General features: G+C 45.3%; 1 protein-coding gene across 3 annotated transcripts in view; it reads right to left on the bottom strand.

Annotated features, from left to right (window-relative positions):
* Window positions 1–22129, bottom strand: part of SMAD9 (SMAD family member 9) — a 35553-nt gene extending 13424 nt beyond the window's left edge. For all 3 annotated transcript variants that reach the window (XM_014253295.2, XM_014253338.2, XM_088051955.1), the window contains exons 1-3: window positions 22047–22129; window positions 7222–7848; window positions 567–824 (exon numbers count right to left, since the gene is read on the bottom strand). In XM_014253295.2, the coding sequence (XP_014108770.1) occupies window positions 567–824; window positions 7222–7633 (670 nt within the window). In that variant the 5' untranslated portion in view covers window positions 7634–7848; window positions 22047–22129. The remainder of the gene's footprint in view (window positions 1–566; window positions 825–7221; window positions 7849–22046) is intronic.
* Between the last annotated feature and the right edge of the window lie 2257 nt (window positions 22130–24386).

Below are 24386 nucleotides of genomic sequence, written 5' to 3'. Positions count from 1 at the left end.
GTGTTCCAAAGTCACAGGAACTTGCCTGCTGACTTCTCCAAGTGCTGGGCCAGATTGTTAAACACCTTAACTTTCTGAAATTTATACCGTCAGTGGGATTGCCATAAACTTAAAAAAGTTTCTGCACAGCAATTTCCCCATTTTATCCTGTCTCTTGATGGAATTTCTAAAGGTTCCTACCCTGATCATCCTAGGTCCCTAACTTAGGTCTTGCAAGTTCTCTTTTCCATGAATTGTACCAGAAGCTTGGATGGGCAGCTTTGGACAGAAGGCAGTCTGGTACACCTGCTTCTCTCCTCAGTTTTTCTCCCACAGTAATCATGATATCTCACCCAAGCACTTCTAGGAGCAGGATGACTACAGTTCTCAATCTCTTGAGCATCTGTCAGAAGGACTGAGAGACAATATACAAGAGACAGTCACAAGAAATCACAATCTAAGTCCATTCTGTCCAACAGTTCAACCTGCAGCTAGAGTCTGGGGGGAGCACAGAATTGTCACCTGACCCCAGGCCCTGGCAAGACCCTCAAATGCCTCAGTCAGGGTGGGTCAAAACTCATTCTTACCCGTGAGCTGATAGGGACTTCCTGGTCCTGAAGAGCTTTCTGGTGAGTTGGGGTAGCTGATGCTGTTAGGCGACTGGGAGAACATGTGGCTGGGGGATGATGGAAAAGGGGTGCATGGAGGATGCTGGAAAGAATCAGGATAAGTGGCATTGTGCGGCATCAGTGGCTCGCTGTGCAGAGAAGTGTTTCGAAACTTGGCAAGGAGGCTGAGGTGAGGGTTAAACTCGCTGTGTCTTGGAACGAGTACAGGAGGTAGGACTGAAAACAAAAACAACAGAAAAAGTGGTTGAAGCTGTATTCCTGAAAGAATAATTTGTTGTAAGCTAAAAAGAGGCATATTCCATGCTGGTCAAATATAGCTGTCTGCATACAAGTCATTAAAGAGTAACAAACCTGTCCAAACCCAAGAATCAAAAGCTGAATTCTTGGACATTTTTCTCCAGATCTGCAGCCACTTACAGCAGTTCCACATATAAAATAAGGAATCTTGACTTGAGCAAGGTACCATAAAATTCACAGGTATGGCATGCAGAAATTCAGGCGGTATATCTCTCCCTTTCAAAATTACCTATTCCTTCCTTCTTCAAAAACTGAACGTGTCAGGTGTTTTCTAAATACTATCACTAGGATGTGACAAATGCACAGCCAAGTTTAATAACAATTAATAGTGCTCTGCAGTACACTGCATATTTTGCTACCAGCATGTTATGCAGATGGGCAAAAGGAAGTACAGACCTGAAGCCAGACACCAGATCTAAAATGTTGTCAGGTACTTGAAAATGCTGCCAGACAGGCAGTGAGGTCTTTAAAAGGAAATGTAAATGGCAATTCAAACATTGCAGCAATATCAATTTATCTCTTGCAATATAGTTAGAAAAGATTTAGCATAAGAAGGCATATGTCAGTGGTTGGTATTTAAGACATGAAAAATGCAGGTCAGAAAACTGAAATCCAAATTGACCCATTTAAAACTTAGTCTAGTAGAAGATACTGCCTATCCACAAACTCTTCCCTTTCATCTCACACTGTCAGCGCTGTTAACAGCATTGCCTCTTTGAGAAACCCAAAGCTGATCCAAATTATTTTGGATTGGGACATATGAGAAGCAAGAGTAGAATTAAGACTCAAAACACTTTAAAAATCCTGACTAGTGAGATACCTATGAAGATGCAGTCCCTAGGCTGGAACACAAGGAGGCTTGCAGAATAATTTTGAATATGAGAGTTCAACCTGAGGCTTTAACTGTGTCTTCCAAAGTCCTTGGTACAGAGAGCAGCAACTACAATGGGTGATTCCTGTACCCCAAGATTTCTCTATTAGTTACTAGCTCACATTATACCTAATTATCTTAGTTAAGGCTTTCAACACAGGTAGGGGGAATGAATTCCCAGTTGGTATCATGCAGATCTAAAAGCTACCAAAGAAGATAATTATGGAGGCAATTGAGTTACTGTCCCCAGCATCGAGGACAATTCAGCAGGCTTGTATTGACTGACCTAGTATCCAGTGTTCCTCCAGCCTAAAACCCAGCAGCACATCATCTTCCAGTGTGTCCTTACTAGTTTATGGAACCAAATAGCAATGTGCACTCTTGGTTTTAAATGTTGATGGGAATATACAGTCAACATGTTTTAACATATTGCTTGGGCCAAAAAGCTCTGTCTAGGTAAGGCAAATTCTTTTTACGTAGGTTAGCTAACAAGTTTTAATTACAGCAAACTCTCATTTATCTTAATGTTACTCTTAATGAAAGAGCGGAATAATTGCTATTGAATAAAACAAATAACGTATAGATAGTGCAAAACATGTGCATGAGAAGAGTCTGCAGGAACTCTTCTTGGAATGCACATCAGTTGCTCAGAGAGCAAGGGCATTTACAGTGCCCAGTACCAACAATGGGTTTACAGCTTCTAGCTCAATGTGCACCATGCTGCAGTAGAGGCAGGGTTAAACAATGTGCCTGCCCACCCACTGGAATGTACCACTGGGAATCTGGTAGTCACGCATGACCTGAAGAACTGAGCCCTAAAACTACGCAAAATATTGGCCTGATTGGGAGTTCACTGCAGAAGTTAGCTTCTCACCTGCCTAGAAACACAGGCACTGGGAAACCTCTTAAGACACTACACTTACATGCTTCTCTGGCCCTATGCGTTGCTAATTAGCCAGGATGAGGATCGGTGCTCTGGAGACTGCTTTCTTTCCTTCTGCCTCTCATATGCCCCTATTTGTGGCACGAAGAGTCTACTGCCACTTTCTTAAGTAGAGAAAGGTACTTCTGCTTCTTCACTGTTCTTCTTTTAGCTTTAAACATCCAGGTAGGACTCATACAGGCAATACAAGTATTCACATCTGACATGCACTGCCCAGTCCCCTGTGGATCTCTTCACAGCCAGTGGAGAGGAATACTCTTACTGCAATATACTGGGACAAGACCAGTACCATCACTGTGGATGTGGTTTTGGTGAGCTGTATTCCTTCCATCCCATACTCCTGTGAACAGCTCCAGGCTGTGAGCTGTTGCTTCTTCTGGAGTTCTCCTTTGCTGCTTCTGGAGTTTTCCTCAAAAGCTCCATGAAACTGGTATGATGCTTGTCAGGTCTGCTGCTGATCAGCCAGCTCTGACCGGCACCTTTTGAAAATGAGGAGCTGGTGATCCCTTTGCACCCAGCAACGCTGTGCAGTGTTGAGAGGCTGACACTTCACTGTGGGTACCAGAGCTAAGGAAGCTGCTTCCTTCAGCCCTGTGAGAACTTGACTCCTTCTCTAAATGAAAGCTGAGAATCTGGATGCGTGACCAGAACTTGCCAGAGAAAGCCTTTGATTTGCCTTGAGTGAGTCAGCAGGAGGAATTTTCAAGCCTTGAACTCCTTCCCAGCTCTGACCATGGCAGTCTTAATTTCTGCTCTGCTGAACAGTTTTTGCCACCTCACTCATTCACTCACTCTTTCCAGTGACTGTTCTGTGACTGCCTAGAGGGCTAAAGCCTCTGTGGTAGGGAGGCATTCAGAGATTTTCTGTTTGTGGCTAAGAGTACCCCCAAGGGCCTTGATCTCCTTGCTGTTTTGGTAACATATCATTCTCCAGGGCTCAGCCACTCTGAAGGAAGTGTGACCAGAGGCATAAAACTGAGTAACTGAGTGTGTTGGGACCTGTCAGTCCTCATAAATTATCTGCATTTTCTCCACTCACTGGGGTCCTTTTCTCCTACCTGCTATTTTCCACCAAGAGCCAGAGGTGGATCCTTCCTCCTACGCATGCTGAAGTGTTGATGGTCTGTTCAACTGAAGACAAATATGGTCATGTCCTAAGTCCTGCCACTGCCTTTAATGCCTTTCTCCCATTCCCTTTAGCTTCAACAGCTCTTGCTGGGAACCTGGCTCTGCCCAGAGCCTGTGGTTTCAGATGCTAGCAAGCAAACTTATCTACCTGATTTTAATTTCAGGTACAACATCCACACTGGAATTTTTCACACATTAATCCATCTCTGCATAGTTTACTACTTTTGGAAACCACTCTCAGGTGAAATCTGTCTACTCCCTGTGCCCATGACTACTCCCAGATGGCCAACAGTGAGGCCATCAGATTGTTTTCCACCTGGGGAGGCTATCACATCTTAGACCCACTTTGGCTTTATGAAAACAGTCAAAGTCAAAAATTCTCCTGTCTACAGCAATGGTGCACCCTCAAATTTGTAATACTTACATATGAATGACTTCATATAAAAACAATAGGGTATGTGTTTAGGCAGCTTCTGCTGGCAACAAACCAGATTTCTGAGAAGCTCTTTGAAGGCAACGATGAAGGGCAAAGCAGAGCATAACCAACATACCTACCTCCTTCAGATTAGGTGGCCTAACTCCTCTCTCCAGTGGGATGTTGCACACATAGAGGAAATATTTTCTGCTTTTTTTCTAAGTGGCATCTACTATTCAGCAGACCTGAGAAGAAATCTGCCAGGAATACCCGTAGCAGCAATAAAAGCCATGTGTAATCTGTACAGTATCAGTAGCAGAGCCTAAAATGGGACTGGGAAGCCTGCAGACACTGCAGAGGTAATGAAATCCCCGAATCTCTAACCAGATTTCAAAGTTGTACTCTAGTAACAGAGGTCTAGGAATTTGCAAGGCTGTCAAAAAAAAGGGTGAGGCCCTTCCATCATTGACACAAGTCATTCATTCTGGATTAAAGTTAATGGATCTGGTCATAGAGCGGTTGACTAGGCAAGAAAGACTGCAGTGATGGAAAATTATCCCCAAAAGGATGGACATTTGTATGAAAATAATACTGGTATGTGGATTATAAAAAAATACAGTGTTGTCTTATTCAATGGGTGGATTCTCTAGCTCGAGAGAATGAGACCCACAGAATCTCATATAAGCCTAAGATCACCAACAGCCAAGATGCAGATCTGCCATTAAAAGAGGACTGTTGTTTTAAAAAGACCAGCACCTAAATCAACAACTCCCAGCCTTTTCTGTGGTGATCTCATTGCTACCACTTTCTCATGAAGTTGATTTGTTCTCTTGCCTTGCCAACACCTCCTTGCAGCACCACCTTCTAACTGGGGCTGCACTGCACCACTTGCAGAGGTGCAAGTTCTTTTTCCTACTGCTGCCCCAGAACACCTAAGTGTGTTGTACTCTTTGTGATACTGCACAAATATATAATATATCTGTGAGCTTCAGCCTCTGAGTTGTCCCTGTAAGCAGAATTGTAGGGGTGAATACAACAGCCTGAGAACAATTCCCGGGTCCTGTGGAGAAGTGGCACAGCACAGCTTGTATCCTCACAGCTGCACTCACTTTCACCTCCAAAACAAGGTGGCCAAGTTCAAAGTGCCCAAAGTCCCTCCTGTGGGCTAACCCCTGCACTGAGAGCTGCTAGTCCACACGAGTCCACATGGGTCAAAGCTGTTCCTGGGATCATGTTACCAATTCAGCAGTACCCAGACCTGCACCTTGTCCCCTTCTACTTTACTAGCAGAGATACTGCCAGTCTGCTGCACAGACAAACAATAGAGACATGTTCACAGCTGAAAGCTTCTGAGTTTCAGGATCAGAACAACAAGCTTTGGCAGCCAATTAGCAGCTGCTGGACTATTCCATTAGCACTGTTTGTTAGCTGGCACTGAACAGATGAGAAATCCAGTGTTGAAATCAGCACCGTTCAGTGCTGTCAGCTATTGCACTGAGGAGACACCATTAACTGCACTGAAGTTACACCAGAAGAAATGAGAAGACACTAAAGACTGCAGCCTGCAAATAAAGAAGTGCAATAAACAAAAAATGGGATATTTTATGACCATCTTTTCTTAAATTATTGAAGAGTTTACTTTAGCAGGGCGTGAGATCAGCTCTTTTCACTGAAAACTGTTGACAACAAGCACCACTCAGTGTAGCTGTAAAACAGAAAAGTTTTGACAGTGTTTGCAGCAGATCAGATATGACTTCACAGTGACAGCTCTGCTGCACTGGAAGGACTAACAGAAGAGGAAGCAGGCCCTGGTGTTTAACAAACGTTAACAAATGTCTTTCCCTTATTTCATCTGTGTGAAAAGAAACATCCCACAGTTCACTTATCTGATCTTAATATCACCTCAAAGTAAAGTTCATGCCAGACAAGGAGTAATTTCAGAATAAAAAGTATACACTTACCAACTGTATCCATTAGTAAATTAAATTACGGTGATTTTTGGCAGCAAGGGAGAGCTAGGTTAGACATTAGAAATAATTTTGAACTGTAAGGATAGAAAAGCAATAGATTCACTTGCCTGGGGAGGTTGTAGAGCCTTTATCACGTGGGATTTTTAGAGCTCATTAGGAAAAGATTTGTCAGGAATGTACCTGGTAATTTGGTTTCATTTGGGAGTCTGGGCAGAGGAAAACAGGATGACTGCTCAAGACCTTTGCTAGCCCTTTCTAAGATATCTACAGAAGTCAACACTGAACACTACAATTTTTTAACAGCTCTTTTACTGACATAAAGCCCAATTAAATGACCTTTCAGTGAGGTCATAAGTTTTTGTGCAGTCCAAAGAGAATTATCAGTGGAAAACTCCAAAATTTTATGGGGACCTGTTGGATTTATGTCACATAAACTCTCCATTTACGTAAGTAAATCCCACTTAAGGCAGGCCAACAGGTATCTTAGCAAAAATCAACTGACCTGGTTTTCTATTCACTGCAAAATATGCCATCTTACCACATGCAACTCTTATCTTTAAAGAGGGAGCTAGTGTTTTCTGAGGGTTAATGAGTCAACTGCTGGTTTTCAATGAGACATAAATATCACCACGGTGGTGAGGCCAGGCTGGTGCCCAGACTTCATGCAAATGACCATCCGTTCAGACAGGGAGGATTCAGCACCCAGGTCCGTGGAGAGGAAGCTGCTTTCAGCACCTTGGACAAGATCCGTGTGCCCTCAGGGGCCCGATGGGCGGCAGACCCCAACGGGAGAGGGGCTCCTTACACCCTCCCCAGTCCTGGCTGCCAGAGCTGTGATTGCACCAGGCAGGGTAAGACCCAGGATCCTTCCATCAGATGCAGCCTGCCTTTTCACATTTCAGAGCACAGCTGTAGGATGCACCAAGACTAAACCTGCTGGAGCAAGAGCTAACACAGAGCTGCAAATCATTTGCAGATGACATAATTACCTGGGGTTTCCACCCGCCGGTAATGGTAGGGGTTTATGCACACTTCTTTTTGTTTCGAGCCAAAAGGGAACTCACAACATTCCAGTGGTTTCAACTCATGGTGAGATTGTAAATCAGGCCAGCGCCACACTCTGCAATATATGACGTGGGGAAGCCCCTTGCGGTGAGACACCTGCAGCCGCCCGTCCAAGGAACGTGGGATCGTGACGCATTTACTGGGCTGACCCGGGCAGCTCAGAGCCCTCTCCAGTTCTTCCATGGCTCCTTTTTTCTTCTTTAACTTCTTCACCAAGGAATCAACAGCTTTTTCTGCCCACTTTTCTTCTTCATCTCCTTGTTTCCAGCCCAGCAGCCTTTTCACTGCGGGGCTGGTGAAGGAGAACAAGGAACTGATAGGGGTGCTGGAGTGCATAAGAAGCAGAGATCACGCACGAATGTCAACGGAAGCACAAACTGCTCTCCTGCCTTGCAAGGCCTGCACAGAGTTTCCACAGTACTGTGATGGACACTTCCTTCAAGGACAGGCTCTTTCACACGTACGTTTTTGTAGTCTTAGGTACTGGTTACAAGTAGCCCGACAGGGTGGGTCTCAGAACTTTCCAAACATCAAGAAACTGCTGATGAAGCCTGGAACAGCAACACAATACATGGTTAGGCTTCACACACTATTTCTATTGTTCCTTCAATAAAATATTTTGAAAGAGAAATTACTCAAAATGTGTAGTTAATTTTCAGCGGTTTTCTGTTTGGTTTTTGATGTTTATTTTGGGCCCAAGCCTCTCCTCCCCGCTATCCACCCCACTCATTTTAGAGTTGGACCATGGAAACTGTTAACTATCGAGTCACTTCAACTTGTGTTTAGAGTTTAATGCACCAGACAAATGGTTGAAAGACTAAGATTATTTTTAGTACAAAAGAAAATTTACCCTCTTTTTTATATGCTGGTAGCTGTAGGTTCAGTTCAATCATCTTCTATGAAGAAATATCTCTAATATCAAATTTTATGGAAGCAATGTGTAGAATACTGTTATGACTTCAACTCCCTCTCTGCCACTCCAATCTCACTGTACTGTCAAGAGTTGTAAAATATTAACTGCAAAACTAATTTAAACTACTCCTACATTTCATTTAAGATTTTTGAAAGATTTACTAGTATTCTCTAAACTTATTTATATTTTCCTACATGGAAGAGAAAAAGTTCTCATGCCTACACAGTCTGTTTCTCTCTGTTCAACAATTCACAGCTTTCTGGATCCAAATCACAGACTTTTGGACACAGTTTGTGCTGCATGGATCTTGAGTTATTTTTGCTAGGAGTTGCTGCATCTGACGAAGTCCAACAGAAAGAGTTTAGTTCTTGAGGGCTTTGCCTTTTTTTTTTTTTTTCTTCATATAGCTGGAGCCAGTCTAATTTTAGCTGAAAATTACGTATTTCCACTGACTGGAACTCTGAGGAAAAATGTCCTTGTACGTTAAGCTATTTACTGCTTTAAATATATTTCATGGACCCCCTGTGCACAGCAAGTCCAAAGGTCTGAACTACACAGAGGGCACTTAAAGCAGGAGATGGGGGCAGCTTCCAAATGGATGCTTCTAGAAAAGCAGCTCCATGACTGTCCAATTCCACCCTTGTGGACCTTTTTGCCCCCACCAATAAAGGTCTGCTCACAGTTCTCAGCACTACTTAGACACAGCCACTGAGGAGACAAATGTTGCCCAGCACAGGGAGTGGCAGAGCTTCACAAACCATATTTGTGTGCAATTTCCTTCAATGTACAGATCTTGTAAGAGTCCAAAGGGCACCTGGGGACGCTGTGTGCAGGCGCAGGTACAGCACAGTGAGACAGGAGGCCAGTCCCAAAGACTGGTTCCTTGGCACATTCGGATACCCTTGGCGCCATGCAGCTCTGGAGCACGCTGCAGTGTAAGCACATGGCCCAGGGCAGCACAGCCTCTTGGACAGGCTGTGATGTTTACTGAGGACCAAGGGCTGCCTAGAGCTGTTTTTCTCCCAGCTCTTCTGTTTTGTTCTCATGCCCATCCCTATGCCCCACTGCATTACCCTTTGAAATACCCTGAGAAATGCAGATATGTGGAAGCATAACAAGTTTTTCTCTTCCTCCTCGACAGCAGCAATGGTGGGCGAAGAAGCTCAAAGTTCCAAAGCCTTCCACTGCACTAGAAGGATGGAAGCACTTTGCCCCACAGAGGAGAAATCATGAAAGCAACTCTGGCAGCAGCAGCTAGTCTTCCCCAAGACTTTCATATGCCAAGCACCATGAAAATATGCACAGAGGAACCGGAAGGCAGAACAAGCACACCTTGCTTCAGGCACTCACCAGAGCACTCAGCTCTGGTTTATGCAATTTCTACATTATCAACCCATGTGTGTCCATTTGTCCTCGACTGTCAAGAGACAAACCCGGCAGAAACCCCCTCACTTGTGCCATTCATCAGTCAAAGATCGATTCCAGGGAACTGTGGAAACCTGTCCTACCTACCAAAGAAAGAAACTTCAGATTCCAGATTTTTTTCTCTGACCTGGAGTATGTAACTGGATTGTTACTAATGCCTCTAGACAAAACCAAGGTCTACTCCAAACACTTAGAGGGCACACGTGAGAATGAAGTAAAATCAGATTTATCACAGGGAAAAAAGCCCTCAATCTGTTTGTAAAACATAATGTGGATAAAATTCAGTCAGGCAGGCTCCAGCCTTTGCAGGAGCAGGCTCAGCCTAAAGAGCCCAGCACCAGCCCCATGCAGACATCCTGTGCAGTGGAGGTGTCTGTTCCTCGCTGCCCTGCTGAGAACCTGTGGAGGATCCACCATCACACTGCTGCCGTTGCCGGTGGCACCAAACCCCATCTTCACAGGAGAAAATGAAACAATGCTGGGATCACTGTGGATCAACTCTGAAAGCAGCAACAGGAAGCAAGGAAAGCCTGGGATGAAAGCCCACTGGACCAGTAGCAGTGTAGGAGTCTCTGCTCTATGCTGAGAGGGAAAATGGCTCACACTTCTTATCTGAGGGGGGCTCCCGGGCATTGGCATGTGTAAACAACTGCTCCTGATAAGTTAATGCAACATTACAATCATCAGATGTGAAAACACACAAGTTCACATAAAAGTATTGTCCCGAGATTTTCTTTTCCATTTTGACCAAGGTTTTAAATAAACACATTAATCTTGTTCAGTCAAATTAAATAACTCAACAGTGACATCAGTATGAGTCTGAGCACTATTGTTGCTAGTGGGAGAGTTGCCAAGACTATGTGTATAAAAGCAAAAGCCGTGCTTTGCAGACCATGTGATGTAGTCTCAGATAAGTACATTGCACAATTTCCTACCGCGCTCCCCCCAGTTTCTTCTATAATCTTTTTCCCCCAAATTCAACTGACATATAAAATATAAATGGTATTAAATAAACGAAACAGCTTTCAAATAATATTATCAGAACATCCTAGTTTAATGTTATTAAATTACATAATACTGCACACTATTCCTCAGACTAAGCCCCATGTTGCTACGCTTAGATTCTCCATAGTAAAATAGCGAGGCAGCCGCTCTGCTCCAGGGCTGCAATGACAGAGATGTCAATTCACAATTTAGTTTTAACAGTCTTTCAGGACAGCAGTTAAGCTTAAGCTGTATGCCTTTGGTAACATGCAACTTGCCTACCCAATTGGAATGTTTCAAACCCACACCAGATGTATCTTCTGTGCTGATGATCCATTGTTTTTCTCAATGCTCAATGCAGTTTAGAGTGGCAGCAGGGAGGGAAGTGTTACAGTTTTTATCCACATTCCCAGCACATCTCCATTATACAATGATGGAAGTTCTGGTCTAGTCAGGTTTATCTCCCTCAGTGACAATATGACGTGCTATCACAAGGATGAGTCAGGCATCGCTCAAGATACATTCCTAACACAATTTCCTCCTCTGGGACTACAAGGAAGGCTTTGTCTATCTGTCAGCTAAGGGACTGGTTAACACTAAACACAGTCAGTCTTCCATGCTGTAAATCTTAATTCCATCACTGAGTTTAGCCTAAGATCTGAAGCTTGATTTAGGGAAGAGGACTTACGGGACATGAGCATGGACTCACCCTTTTGTTTCTGTGGCCTGCAGGAGAAGGTAGGACTGGAAACATGCCAGCCCAGTTCACTGGCTCCATTCTCCCTAAATAAAGGGTTGTCTACTATTGTTGTGGCACAACAGCAGTGGGAAACATCTCCAGGCCCAGGAACTTTACTGCCTGTAGCATGTTGTTACCACAGCATCTGGAATGGCTTTGGTCTGTGCCAGCAGCACTCCCCCAAACCACTCTTGTGCGTAGTTCAAGAGTTAGGAGGGAACAGGGGTCACTCCTAAGAAAAAGTCAGCACAGAGGTTTGGAGGGTGAGACAACCATTGCACAGAAGTAAGCCTTAAGGCCAAGAACAGTACAAGGCATGTTTAATTTATTAGTATAGAAGCAGTTTTTCAGTAGAATTTACTTGGCCACATAAACATGTCCAAATTTTTGACACCTGACCTACTCATCCTCAAGTCCCTAAATAAGTATTTGAGAAAAATATTTGTGTACATGTCATGGAGCATTCCACCTAAAGGTAAATACCCAGAAAAAAAATAAAATAGCAAAATCAGGCATTGCATACAGCTAATGCTGTGCGAGATGAGGCACCTCAATGACTGACTGAATGACTACAGGGCTTAAGAGCCAGAAAAAATAACACCAAGTGGAAGGGACTAAGATATTTTCTCCTTCTCCTATGCCCATTTTTCACCTTCAAGTATAGAAACAGCCCATAGGTCCTCAGGTCAACAGGAGAAATGTGTTGCTCCAAGAGCTCCACTTCTACTGTGGTAAAGAGCCTGACATGCTGGGAGCAGAGGAAAGACCACCACAACTGTGGGCTTATGATTTCCTAACTGGAGCCAGATCCTGATGAAGTCAATAAGAGGGATTTGAGAGCCCATGGGAATTAAACATTCCCTCCTCTATGTGTCATGCCAACATTCTGACATCTCTTCTATGGAAAGATTTTGTGAAGTTCCGATTTTACCTAATGTAAAAAAGATCCATTGTGTCAGGGAAGACTCACATCACACCTCAGCAGAATGCCTGTGCAGTCCAACATGCTGATGAAGTTTCCTCTAATTCAGCTGTCAAAGAATCACAGAATCATAGAATATACTGGGTTGGAAGAGACCCACTAGGGTCATCAAAGCCAATTCTTGGCCCTGCACAGGCCACCCCAAGAGTCACACCATGTGCCTCAGAGCGTTGTCCAAACACATCTTGAACTCTTGTCATGCTTGGTGCTGTGACCACTTCCCTGGGGAGCCTCTTCCAGTGCCCAGCCACCCCCTGGGTGAAGAAACTTTTCCTAATACCCAACCTAAACCTCCTCTGACACAGCTTCATACCATTCCCTCAGGCTGGGGGAATTTCACTCCCATAGGCACAGCAGGGAAATTGTACCAGTCCTTGTTAAATTTCACTCTAAGCTTTCTGCAGAAGTCAAAAGGAAAACTTCCATGGATGCTAATGAAAACAGACCTAAGACACCACTGTAAAAGCAAAGTGTCCAACCTCCCTCAAAAGCATATCTGTGTATGGGTATGTAAGCACAGATGGGGGCAGATGTGTGTGGGCTTCTGGTCTCGGCATAAAGCTTCCAGGTGCTGCCTCCACTCCAGCACTTGCCTGGGCAAACTGCATGGTGAGAGGCATGGCTATCTGTCTCAAGAATGCCTGACATCATCAGTCTCGGTGTCACTGCAACAGCTAAGTAAGGCCACAGAGAGAGATTTCTCAGAGGGTCGTCTAGACATAAGCTGTGCAGTTCTTGGGAGATGCATGCGGCAGTGAGACAATTATAGCTGGAAGTCTGACACTCAGCAACTAAATCACAACAGAACTGGAAGGGAGAAAGTCGTTTCAGTCAATCAGTGTGAGGAGGAATGCAGTGGACATGCTCTTGGTTAGTTATTTTTACCTAGCACTGACTTGGTTACTTCTGCCTACTATGTAAGAGAGAAGCATGCGAGTTTTCTTGAATTAACTGATTCTTGGTATGTTTTCAAATGTGCCCAGCTGGCAGCAGCCCACACACACCCAGGCCTGGCAAAGAACCTCCCGAGTCAAATCATCACTGCCACTCGCTGTGGGGATCTTCCACACATCAGCAGGGAAAAGGGTTTTAAAACAAACAAAAACCAACAAAAGTGTGTACAAATATGTGGGTCTCAAAGGAACGGTGAACCTCACCAACCTTGCCTTGGGCCTCATGCACCAACCCTTTTTTGTTTTTTTTGCCCACACAGCAACTTGGAGCTGGGCAGCAGAGGTTTCACATGTACATTCATTCCAGGAGAGCAGTGTGAAAGCATGTGCCTGAGCAGCACAGTTCAGTAATCACTGCTCAGCAACAGTGGCCACATGTTATTTTTGAAGCATGTAAATCACTTGTTCCACTCATGGCACCCTCAACATCAATTGGGATCCCCCAAGGCTTTTTGTTCTCCTTGGGACCCATCAGACAAGGGTGCTGTTATGAATCTATCTGAAACCGATGTCTTTCACACACACATGAGAAAATACAGTGAGTGAATTATTCATTGAAATGTTACCAACTTCTTCCAGAACCACAGAACTGAACACCCAGGGTTTTAATTTAACAGGATGTAAAAAAGGTGTTGTTTGGTTTTTTTCTTTATTAAGAAATTAAATTTTTTCCCAGTTTGACCCTGGACTGCTCCAACTAAAAACAGATGCAATGACAGGAGGTAGAGTGTTTGAGGCTCAAATTTATCCATGTTTCGCACAGCCCCGGCAACATCTTGTTGTTTATTCCTGTAAGCTTAAATGAATCAGGCAAGCTTTTAAAATTCACTTTCTTGAGTCTTTTTCAAGTTTGTTGAGAAAACCCTTTCACAGTGAACTTTATGTGCAGGCATCAATATCACAAAGCAAATCTCACAGCATCTCACGCTTCTCCAGCCAGTTGTTCACCCTGTGGAGCCTTCACCTGAACTCACTGCCTCCCAAATACAGTAAGAACAAAATTTTATGCTAGTGACTAAAAATTTGTGATATCCACATAATTTTTCTGAGCTCATATAACCACTACAAGTATTACTACATCTACTCAGCATCTTTTAACTTCTCTTGACAGGAATAACACATTCTTAATTGATATAAAAAAGGAAAGATTCAGGTATACAAGATGCACAACTTAACACACCTACGTGCACTTCCACAGACCAAACACTTGCAGAAGTGTTTCAGAAGCATAAATTCTGTTGCAAAAGAAAATTATGTACCCAGGTCATGTTTGGTATGCCCACGATGCCTGACTAGGAAGATAAGTACCAATTCCTGCTGTGGGACTGCTCTGGATGAGAACATTGGCAGATGCTTCAACAAAGCTTTGTTAGTGTGACCTAAGAAGGGGAGAACAGAGGTTCATGGGCATGGTAACAGTACCCCCATGTACAAAGGCTGTTGCAGACAGGATAGGGGCAATCCAGCTCTCATGTAAGTTTCCCATGAAAAATCAGGGAATAGAATAGATACATGTTGGGATAGTTGCTGCTGGAAGTCTGTGACTGCATTTTACACAGCTTGCTTTAAGAATAACTGTGCTGGCCTTGGGGAGGAAGAAGGGACTGAAAATCCCTTGAGATGAGTCTTATGATCCTACATCCCCTACCACAACCAAGCAAAAGGGCCCCTCTCTTCAGAAGCAGCACTGGGCTAGCCTAGCTACACTGGCTCTGACCCCTGGGCTACTTGCATCCAGCTGCTGGGAATGGCAACAAAAACCAGAGGGCTGGATGTTCCCACCAATTCCTGCCTTTGAAAATCTCCCACAATATCTGAAGGCATCCTACAAAATTATCATCACCAAAGTCTGTGTAAAAAAATTAAACTGGACCAATTTATCACTAGGATCTCTCCCTGACTGCACTTCCTTCCTTGGTATTAATTTTTAAAGGAAACGAGTGACTGTGATGTTTATAAGGAGTGAACTGCACAGTGTTCCCCGTCTGGGCCACACCGAAGTTTCTAAGATGCAATCCCACAGGGACACATCCTCTCCTCTGCCTCACACCCTGCTCCCTGCAGGCAGGAAGAAGACCCATTCACCCAGTCCCTGCCTTACCCCTTCCTGAGGCTGCCTTGCTCAGACTCAGACTGGTACCTCCGAGGAAGAGCCCCTCTCTCAGCTGCTTTCCTCCAGCAGAGCTGAAGGCTAAGGAGCATTCAAGCCACGGAGGAGCTCTGGGGATGTATCTGTGGGAGGCACTGGGGTGATGAGGAGGTGCGTCAACCTGCCCTAGGAAGCCAAAATGTCTTCTCATGGCTCTGGCTATCCCCATTTTATAGCCAGTCAGTCCCTGCATTCCTCACATACCCACCATTCCCAGGGAAACTGTAGCAAAGCCCATTGGTGTTTCTAAAAATGGAATGGTTAAAAATACGCAAAAAATAGAATTCCTGCTTTTAAAATAAAAGCTAACTTGTCTCTAATACAAAGCATGCAGCCAAGTGCCTCCAGAACAAACACTTCACAAAGGAAGAAGGGGACTTGAAAAGAATTTCAGCTTCAACGCTGGTCTAAAGTTTATAGCCACACTAATCGGGTTCTGTAATCCTTGTTATCAATCACTGGCATTCTTGGAGTCATTCCCAAATACTCATTTTAGGAAAAGGATTTGCTTAGATTTAGATGTTAAGAATGTTGTGAATAAGGATACATCTAAAGGACAATTACTTCACCAAGGATGTGGCCCTCTAGTGTGATGGGAACCTATTCTGGAAGTTTAGTGTCTTGTTGGAAGAGAATATGCTTTTGAAGACCTGGTTGTGCCTTTACAGTGCACACAGGGAAAAAGGATAAAGCAAATGTTCTCCTCATATCGTATGGTATAGCATATCCCACCTCAGGGAGGTCTGTCTGAAGAATTACTCAATTCTGGTGTTAACACAGCAGACATCTCTTGCAGATGATTTAGCATCTCACAGCTTGGAAAATGAAATACAGATAATTGATCACATGGATCATGGACGAAATACTCAAAAGGAAGTACTCCCCCTCTGACTGGCAGCAGGACTGGGGAGGAAGCAACAGTGCTGCTGGCCACTTCTCCTTCTCTCCAGGTAAAACAGCCTGCATAAGTGGGACAGATTTCATACACAAAATACTTTCTGTATACATCACACTAGCAGCTGTCCATGGAATTGCACTAGCATTTCATTGTGTTCCAACCATATCACATTCAAATCTGTTTTTCCTAAAAGGCTTCCATTGTGCATCACTGTGGGAAATTGCTAATGCAATAAGATTGACATATAGGTTCTCCTGCACCAACATCCGCAGCAATCTGTGCTAATTGAGCCCTCAGTGGCTTGTGAAAACCTGAAGGGGGGAGGAAAGGTGGAGCATCCACAGGGCCCACATCTGCAGGAAATAACTGCGTGGAGAAGAGGTAAGCACTAGTATTAGTGTGCTTTATCTGTGTAAAGATCTGATTCAGTGTCAGGAATTGCCTTGGTCAAGGGACCAGGATATTTTCTATGAAGAATATCTAGATATTCTTGGACTGTCTGTGGAAGTTATTTCCCAACAACAGGGCTAAGAACAAAAGGAGCAAGAACATGCCTATCTAGTTCCCTTCTATGAAGGAAAGAAGGAGATAGCTGGCCATTCCCAGTGACTTCAGCTGAAGATGTGGGTGCTCAGATTCTCTGTAAACCAGAACACCTACTTATGAGATTAAACAGGCTTCATATGCCTACATTTGAGCCTGGGAGTAGAAAACGAAGGCTGGATTCTCTGGAGCATGTAAGATGACATGTCATGTTCACTACCAGCTTCAGAAAACACCGAGCAGAACTCACAAATCAGGCCCTGAGCCCTTAAAATAAATATTTCAGTGTTCTTCAAATCCATCCCAGGATTCCAAGGAATATCCCATCTCTTCATGGCTGTTTCTGCCCTTCCTCTCCCCTCCTCTAACACTCAGCTCTGGCCCATGCAGCTCCTACAGCCCAAGGCTTCCAAGGAGGCCACCACGAAGAAGCCTGAGGTCCTGCAGGGCCATGCAGCAGGACAGGCATGGGAGCCACAGGCTGCAGCCTTCCATGGGAATGGATCTTCTCTACTCTAGATGTCTCTGTGAAGGCCCCATGCCCTGTGTGAAGTAATTCAGGATCTGTTGATGAGAGGGAGATAAATCAGCTCAGGTTGAGAATCAGCTGCAGGGTGAGAAACTGCACGTTGGCAGCTGGGCCAGAGTAATTTGACAGAGACAAGTAGGTTTGGATAGGCAAGACCAGCAAGTAACCATAAGAGAGTTTTTAAAAGCCACATGAACTGCTTGTGCCTCAGGTCAGTTTTGTGCCTATTGGGCAGCGTGTGGGATTGCTTCCTGCCACAGCGTCAGGGTAAACAGATTTACCTCAGGTGCCTCTATTTATGCATCTGTGCCACAGGTACCCTGACAGGGATGGCTTTGTAAAGCATGATCAGCTCTTCTGATGAGGAATGCCACAATGAAATGCTTAAAATGAAGTAAAAAAAAAAAAAAAAAAAGTTGGGTTTTTTTGGTTTTGTTTTTGGTTTTGTTTTTTTTCTGTTTGTTTGTGGGGGTTTATTGTTTTGGGTCTTTTTGTTAAGGGGAGGCACAGCAAGAAAACACACATAAAGAAAGATTAAGTATTGTTGAAATGTATTGACCTCAGCTGCAGGGTTATTCACATTATAAAGGATTCTTCATTAGGTGGAGCTTTGCTGCTTGCAGACAAGGCCTTCTGGCACGGGCACCTCCATCACCAGCTCCTGCCTGCTGTTCTGCACAGCACGGCTGCGTGACCCAGCACACCACCAGGCCGAGCAAACACAGAACCACCGTTATCAAGAAGTGGCCAATCTGGCTCCCATTGTAGCCAGGTAATGAGGGTGAAAGGAAGCCTGAAGCAGAACAAACTCTAATGACCCATGGGTCTGTTAATTTTCTTTCCTCCTCATTTCTCTCTTTTAATGGACAGCGAGTTTGAGGCCAACAGTTGTGGGGAACTCGGGATGTGGGGAATATTTTCAAAACCTATACAAAGGCAAGGCATACAGAGAGACTCCAGTATGGGAGATGTTTCAGAAAGAAAAGCAAAAGATGCAGGATTTTGGCAGGGGTGATGGTGACTGGGAGCAAAATGTAGGTGGGAGAAGAAAGCTTGTTGGGAAATGGGAGGTTGCAGTATCAAGCTGGAAGGTTGCCACAATGTGGACTAATGCTTTGGCAGCTGCAAACAAAAGGAATGAGGAATGTAAGAAGTAACACAAAGAAAAACTGTCAAGAGATATCTGGAAGAATCAGGACCAGTGAGGAAACAGAAGAGTCAAAGATGATGCTAAGTTTGGCAGAGGGAGGATGGTGATACTACTGACAAGGACAAAAAGAGTGGGAAGGAAACAAGTTCTGGATAGAAAGATGTGGGAAAGATAAGGCTTTGCTTCTCCCAATCTGAAGCATACCTCGATCTTAATGCTGTTTCAGAAAGACAGAGATCAATTATCAGATTTTCTTCTTCTGTTTTTTCTTGGTTTTTTTTAAGTTAAGGTAGCTGCATAAATTGGGAAGTCTCCTTCACTCCATGTCCACCTCCACCATGTCCTTGCTGTGCCCTTGTCCAGAGGAACTGAACCTCAAAGAGAACTGCTCAACCTTACATCTGTCTAAGGTGCAGAAACCTACACATGGGCCCATAGAACAATGTGCCTGATGTTTCACCTGCTTTAATTAAAATGCAAACATGAATTAGTCAGGATCTCTGTCTGGGCTCTGATCCTGCAATCTATTAAATCCACTCATCTTCAAAAGCACAGCCAGATTTTTAGCTGCTATAATAAATAATACACAGGGCCCAAATCTCTTTAAGTCACCTTACCACCTGCAAAATTCCAACAGTATTAACCATTCAAACAAAATTGCAGACAAAATATAAGATGGGAAATAATTTGGCATATTTTTGAAAAATTAATTTTGTTGCACTGTTTTCAAAGTCTAGTGCTTCCTTACTACTGTTCTCAAAGACAGTAATAGGACCACAATGATTATCTCTAATCGTTTTGTTATTAATACCCCTTACTGTTCATGTGCAGTAACACTAATAATTCTTTATACCTGCCTGTATCAGGAAACCAGGCAGTTTCAGAACAGAGCAACCTTTACTACATATATTTTTGCTGTGTTGTTTTCAGTTAAAATATTTATGATGCATTGTTTGTGGTTTTTTTCCTTCCCCCACCCTGTAATTATTATTTGTAAAGGGTATATATTGCAGAGAAAATGGGATCTCTCTATGCAATCACTGTATTTTTTGCAGCAGACAAATTATAGAGCATATATATATATATATAAACATATATATTTCTGTCTCTTATTCTTTTAAGTTTCTTTGAAACAGGGTGCCCAGTACTGCTGATGCTGGAATTACTGTTAGTATCAGCACGGGTGATAAACTCTAGCTAGTGTTTTGGTTAGAGGTCACTTGTAATTAGTAGTCATTGTCCTTTGAATTTAACAATGGAAAAATAAAACTTTATAGCGATAGATTAGCCTGGCCATCAAAATTACAGCACTTTAGCACTCAGGAGAGAGGACTGCATGATACACTATCTCTCTGTCTGATAACAGCAGATAGCTAAGAATTCAAATGCGAGATGCAGAAAGCCTGTAAAAGAATAAAAGGAGAGAAAGGGCGATTAACTGCCCAGATGTTATGTGATACATTATATTGACACTTCTACACTCCTCTTTTAGTGAGCTGGGCCCCATCTTGTACCCACTGAAGCAAAAATGGGGCACTACTGCCAGTTTCTGTGAGAGTAGCTTTCAAACCCGAGATGCTACCGAGTTCCTCCACACCACATCCCCACCTTCTGCAGATACTTGGCATGTGTGTGCATGACTCTCAGTGAAATACTAATTCTCAACTTCTTCACAAAGTTATGTAGTTGACAGCTTCGTGCATATTCGATTCAGTTGCTGCAGGTAAATAAAAGCTATCTCCACCTCGTATCAGTTTACAAATACTGACACGGATTCTACGCATCCATCGGGAAATGTCCCAGTTTGCATGCATCATAAGGATATGATAAGGATTTGTGAGAAAACACCTTGACCCTTATTCCAGGCATCTTTGCAGAATTACTGTTTATCAGCTTATGTGCGAGTTAATAAAGTGAAGAAGAAAATGCTTCTAATTCCATCACAAAGGACAGACGGGAATGGGAACTACTGCCAAACCCAGTAAATACAAGATATCCTTCTTGATACAATTGACTTTAAAGGTATTTTTGGGCATGTTTATTTTAACTACTAACTCAAATTAACTCAATATTTAAAAAACCAAGAAACAAACCACAAACATCCCCAGCCTCTGCTTTACAATCTAACAGGAAGCAAAGATGAACCAGCCAGACACTGGTACTTATCAAATCTGAAAGAAGGGAGTTGTCTGGCTGGATTTAAACGGATGAGGTTTGTTTGAGTGATGACATTTGTCCTACCGTTGCTGAGGAGAAAGAATTTTCTGGCACTTTCTTCATTTTATGCTCCTGAAGATGGGAAGATTATTCCTACCGCACAAACACTTGCACATATATAGAGAGGCACATTTCCACACATCGGAGATGCTGAAGAGTACTGAAACATGCGTTATCTTGCAGTGTCCTTCCCAAACCTCTGCAAACTTGAATACATTCCCAAGCCGTGCACATCATTTCCCACTTCTGCCAAGGGAGAGCTCCTTCACTAAAGACTTGACCATTCTGGGCTGAAATATTTCTTTCACTAATTTATAAGATGCAAGTAATTAACAGCGGGCATGCACGTCTGTGCGTGCGCACGCATCCATACGTGTGTCAATTATTTTTATTCCCACCAATGCCTCTTTTAAAGCAGACCTGGCTAGCATCAAGTAAATTTAGCCATAAAATCAAAGCAGGAAAACATAGAGTTACCAAACAATATCCGAATTGTTACCAATGAGCCGAACTCCGAATTCCCCCCACTTAGAGCTGCCTGGGCTCGGAGATAAAATTACAGTGATTTATAATTTGCCATATCGAGGGCTATTGTTTTTGGAAATGTTGGTTACTCGCTAACACGTAACGTTCTAACTTCGGAGCCAAATGACAAGAAGCCAATCAGAGTCACCGTTTGTAGCTGGAATAAAAACCTCGAATCCCAGCAATTCTGCTCCGGTTTGCCCGGAGCGTATCCAGAAGCGGGATTTCTTGAACAGAAAATAACCTCCGAAAGGAAAAGTATTTCCAAACGTGTCATGTGGGGCTCTGTTGTTTCTTTTCTTTTTTTTTTTTTTTTTCCCTCCCCTCCCCTCTCCTACTTAAACGAGAAAGAAAGAAATCCTGACAGCGGGAAGACTTGTCAGCGTTTAGCCATGCATAAAAATGTTTTTCCCCGCGCTCCTCCTTTCGCTCGCCGTCCTGGCGTCGGTCTGTCTCATCTCTCTGCTCTGCGGCCCCAGCCCCCGCCCGCACACCGCCCCAGCACAGCAGCGGGGCCGGGGCCGCCAGCCGGGGGGACACCGGCCCGGGGCGCCGCCGGGGCTGCCCCGCCGGGCGGACGGGGGGGATGCCGCTCCCACCGCCGCCCCGGCACCCGCCACCGCTCGGGGAAGGATGCGGGACAGCCCCGGCGCGAAGTTTGGGCGACGACAGCGGCGGCACCGTCCCCTCCGCTTCCCCCCTCCGCCCTTCCCGGGACGCGGCCGGGAGCCCCGGCTCTTACCTGCCGCGGGCGCGGGCTGGGGTCTCGGCGCGCCGCGGGCGGGAGCGGGGCTGCAGCTGTGCGGCGGCGGCGGGGCCAGGGCGCAGCGGCAGCGGCAGCAGCAGCCCCGGCCGGCGTCAGTCAGGCGGGAGCCGGCAGGCTGTATTAGTGCGCCGGGCTGGAGCGCGGCCAGCAGCGCCGCGGCCGCGGGCCCGCCCCTCGCCCCCCCGCCCCCGGCCGCGCCGCCCCCGCCGCGCTCTCACACACACACACAGACACACACACACACCATCGCATGTCCGCACGCTCGCACCGCTCACACGCACGCACATCCACGCAGATACAGACACACACACACGCTCAAGCACACTCGGACAGTGTCGCGCCCACGGCGAGTTACACACACTCACACTCGTACACGCTCACACAACACGGAGTCGCACTCATACACCGTGCGCCTCCCGCACCCGCAGCCACCGCACGCCGCCCCGCGCCGGGCTCACCCCTCGCACATCGCCGAGTTCTACCCCTCCGGCACACGGGCTCCCCGTGACAGAGCTCACCCCCGAGCACAGGCACACACCACCCACCCCCGCGGAACCCGCCCTTCACGGCCCCCGCTGCCTCTCGCCCTCAGCCCCGCGGGAGCGCAGCCGCCTCGGGGGCCGCCGTTCCGCCCGCCCGGGATGCCCGCCGGGGATGTGCCCCGATCCCTGCCCTGCTCGGGGCCGGCCAGGCGTTTGTGTGTGACCGCCGGGCCGTCGCGGGACAGGTCCTTCGCCCAGTGCCTCCGCAGCCGGCCCTTCCCCGGGGTCGCCAGCCTCCGAGCCCCCGAGGATGGACACAGTGGCCAAGCGGGGCGTGGGCCAACTTCAACCCCGTCCTGCGCTGCTGCGAGTGCTGCTGAGCCCGGTTTTGGGCACAGGGACAAACGCCGTCTGCGGGCAAAAGCTTGGAATCGAAGTCGTCCCTCTGGGACGGCTGGACAGTACAGCTGCAGGGGGTTTGGGGAATCAGACTGCGCCTTCCGACGCCGGGCTGTGCGGGGATCCCATCATTTCTCGGTCTGGTCAGAGGACGACAGCAAACTGCAGCTGGCACTGATGAGCAGCTGCATTTCCTGCTCCAGAGATTACCTATTAAACCCTCGTATTCCCTAGAAGTAAGCATCCCTAGCTATGTAGCGTATTGCATTAGCCGTAATAAGGAAGGGCTGAAAGAAGGGAAGTCAAGTGGCTTCAAGGACACGAGACATAAAAGCTACTCATGAAATTTGGGCTCCAGGCAGTGCTAGGAACAGGCACTTGCCTGAACCTGACCCTGGCTGCATTGAGGGGCTCCAGTTAAATTGCACTGTGCCTCTTGAGGTCAATCAATAAATATGATTAAAGATACCATCCTGCTGACATTTTCACCAAAATTTTTTACATTGTAAAACATGACAGCAAAGCTAATGTTGTTCGAGTAGACATCAAAAAGCCACAATGCAATTACAGCTCCGCAGCTCAGTTTTATCAAAGCATGCGTGCGTGAGGGCTGCGGTGCAATAAGGAGATACAATGTAATGCCCCAAAATATCTCTGTTTCCTGCTTTGGACTAAAACATCTTCAACTACGGGTGACTTCCCCACTGCTTGTTGGGCTTCTCCTACGGGAGACTTCTCGATGAAGTGGCAGAAGAGATGCTGTTAATTAAAAATCACTGTACATATTAACAAATTACCAATCACACTTTTTAACTCGGTGTGCTTTCAGATTTTATGTCCACAATGCTGTTTATTTTTATCTGGAGACATCACGCTGCAAATGTATGCACAGTATACAGTTGTGGGGGGCAGGGGGCACGGGTTGGCAGAGGTGTGGTGTGCTACTTACTGAGGCACAACCAAATTCTGATGTGTCTCACAGCATCTCTTTCAGGTGTTGAAACCTCTGGTTTCTCATGCCCCTGCTCACAGTTTCTGATACCAAAAAAGGGGTGGCAGGACAAGGTGAGTCTTTACTCCTGCCACTCTGGTAGCCTGCTGTGCTATCTCCAGTCAATCTTCATTGGTGGGGTACATTAAAATAGCAGTACTGCTACTGGAGTGATCCCAACCAGCAGGGTGGGGTGGGAGTGGGATAGCAGCAGAGCTGCTGCCTACATTGAGCAATCACTTCCTAAAACTTTGCTTTGATTGAAGCTTCCAGTCAAATAGGCATAAATTGTTTGTGAAATGACTTAATTGCATTCCTGTTTGTGTGGTGGTGGTTTTAACCGTGACATATTGAAAAGAGGTATAGCTAACAGAAGTCACATGGGTACATATATATATATACATTACTGGAGTTTGATACATTATAGATTATATAGCAGGCAAC

This window comes from Pseudopodoces humilis, chromosome 2, assembly GCF_049639895.1.
Source record: "Pseudopodoces humilis isolate 2021_Gansu_Grassland_sample_001 chromosome 2, ASM4963989v1, whole genome shotgun sequence".
Classification (NCBI taxonomy): Eukaryota; Metazoa; Chordata; class Aves; order Passeriformes; family Paridae; genus Pseudopodoces; species Pseudopodoces humilis.
The sequence above is the reverse complement of the archived record's forward strand: the minus strand, read 5'-3'. Positions and strand labels throughout refer to the sequence as shown.